At 53.5% G+C, this 1,808-nt stretch overlaps 1 protein-coding gene across 2 annotated transcripts; it reads left to right on the forward strand.

Moving 5' to 3' along the window:
- Nucleotides 1–573: 573 nt before the first annotated feature.
- Nucleotides 574–1,808, forward strand: KVP18_000665 (uncharacterized protein; the record flags this gene model as incomplete). Of its 2 annotated transcripts, none has more annotated exons than XM_067949968.1 (1): nucleotides 574–1,808. In XM_067949968.1, a coding segment is annotated over one exon (1,235 nt), but the record flags the coding sequence as incomplete, so codon positions are not given. The 2 variants fall into 2 exon arrangements, with proteins under 2 accessions (XP_067807684.1, XP_067807685.1); XM_067949969.1 differs by having other exon boundaries at nucleotides 646–1,752.

Genomic DNA, 1,808 nt, shown 5'->3' on the forward strand with positions numbered 1-1,808 from the left:
GGCGTTCAGACAGACGCTGGCCATCGCTCTTGCGGACGCTCAACGACCAATGGAGTCATTGAGTGGCCAGATCCTCCCTCTTGAGTGCGTTCCGACAATGTTGGCCCCATATGTACCCATAAAGGCCTTGCCGGTGCGCCAGAGTCGTCAACCCCATCAAAGTCGTCATCCCCATCAAAGTCGTCAACCCCATCAAAGTCGTCAACCCCATTAAAGTCGTCAACCCCATTAAAGTCGTCATCCAAACACTGGGTTCTTCCAGATCTACTTCCCACACCCGCCCTAATCCTAGGGGAAAACCCCAAGCCTGCAATCGCAGCCTAGGGGAAAAAATCCTAGGGGAAAAACCCCAAGCCTGCAATCGTATGCTCCACGCACGCGGTCAAGCCCCGTGCGTGTCAATTCCAGTCGGATCTATCAAGGTGTGTGAGCTGACGTCATTGGAGTCGATCTTCTACGAACTGCCGCCCAACCAATTGAACCTTTAACTCCACGCTGGGGCTACCGAAAAGAGAATCGCACCTTCACGCTGGGGCTGATGTGGAATTAACATAAAACTACAATTTCGCTAACATGATTATCGTACCTTCTGTTGCTAGCAGGGCTCCTATTCTGCATCTCTTGCTATGCATGATTCCAAATTCGATGGCGCTCGGGGATCGGTCCAGCGAGGCACCTGCAGTCGTGGGGGCGACGCCAACACCACAGTCCACGCCACCGAAATCCATAAACACCGGTTCTGATGATCACTGGGCGTATTTCTGGCGGTCGGTATACCGCACGTCCCTCCCGTTACCTGAAGCCCGGACTCTGATGCCGCCGACTGACAGGTTTGAGTTTTGCAAAGAGGCAACATTAACACCGAAAGAAAAGAGTTTTGTCTTCGCCTGTCTCTTGGGCGTGGCTCCTCTTTTAATCCCTGCACTAGCCGAACATGAAAACATCGCAAACCTTCGTTTGATTCCGCCTGGGCTGCCGTTGTTGAGTCAGGCGCAACTCCGTAACATGGCAGCCTGGCATCTGGTAGAGCTCCTCGAGATGGGTCTTGTTCAGGAGGTCGACTCCACCCCCTTGGAGGTTTTCACCCCACGAGATAGGATGCAGTACTTACAAGAATCGAGGACATTCAAATCAGTTCCAATGCTGGAAGAGGCCAGATGGAGGAGTGCGAAGGGGGTCTCCACTGCAACCTTGCCACGAGACCTGGAAATCATCATTGACATGGCTATGCTCCTCAACTTGATGGAGGTAGCATCATCCGCCATTCTGCTTCGTGAGTCGGTGATTGTTCTCACGATCGTCTTCCTGGCGGCCTCGCCGTCTGAACGTCTCGTAGCGTACTTCCAAGTGCAACAATTCTTTCAGTTCGCTAGGGGTGTCTTGCTTGGAAAGTGCCCGCATTCAGGCGAAGGTAGTTTCGATAACCTGTTCAAGCGCCGCTATGATACCTTTCGCCACGGCTGGAGGGAGTACCAATTACTTAGCGCTGGCGTTGTCATCGACGATCCATCTGAGGCCTACGAGGGAAATTTGCAAAGCTACTTCCACCCCGACCGTTTAAAGCCAGCCGGGCTTTGGCCCCTATTCATCAACCCGTTTCGGCTTTTCGCTGGGGAATGGACCTCTCTGCAAGATATGGAGCCGTACAATGGAGTCCCTCTGGTGGAGAAGCTGACCGCATTGGGGGGGGCGTACGAACCAGAGATTTCCATGTCCGTTAATAAGGGAGTGCGCCTGCTGAGGGAGCATGTGGTAGAGGCCTTCGAGAAGCTCCCCCGAGCCTCTGCAGACAGAGAGACACTTCTTCG

This window comes from the organism of the source record quoted next (genome assembly GCF_019968955.1).
Source record: "MAG: Porospora cf. gigantea A chromosome Unknown PgA_NODE_5749_length_1808_cov_428.09, whole genome shotgun sequence".
Lineage (NCBI taxonomy): Eukaryota > Apicomplexa > Conoidasida > Eugregarinorida > Porosporidae > Porospora > Porospora cf. gigantea A.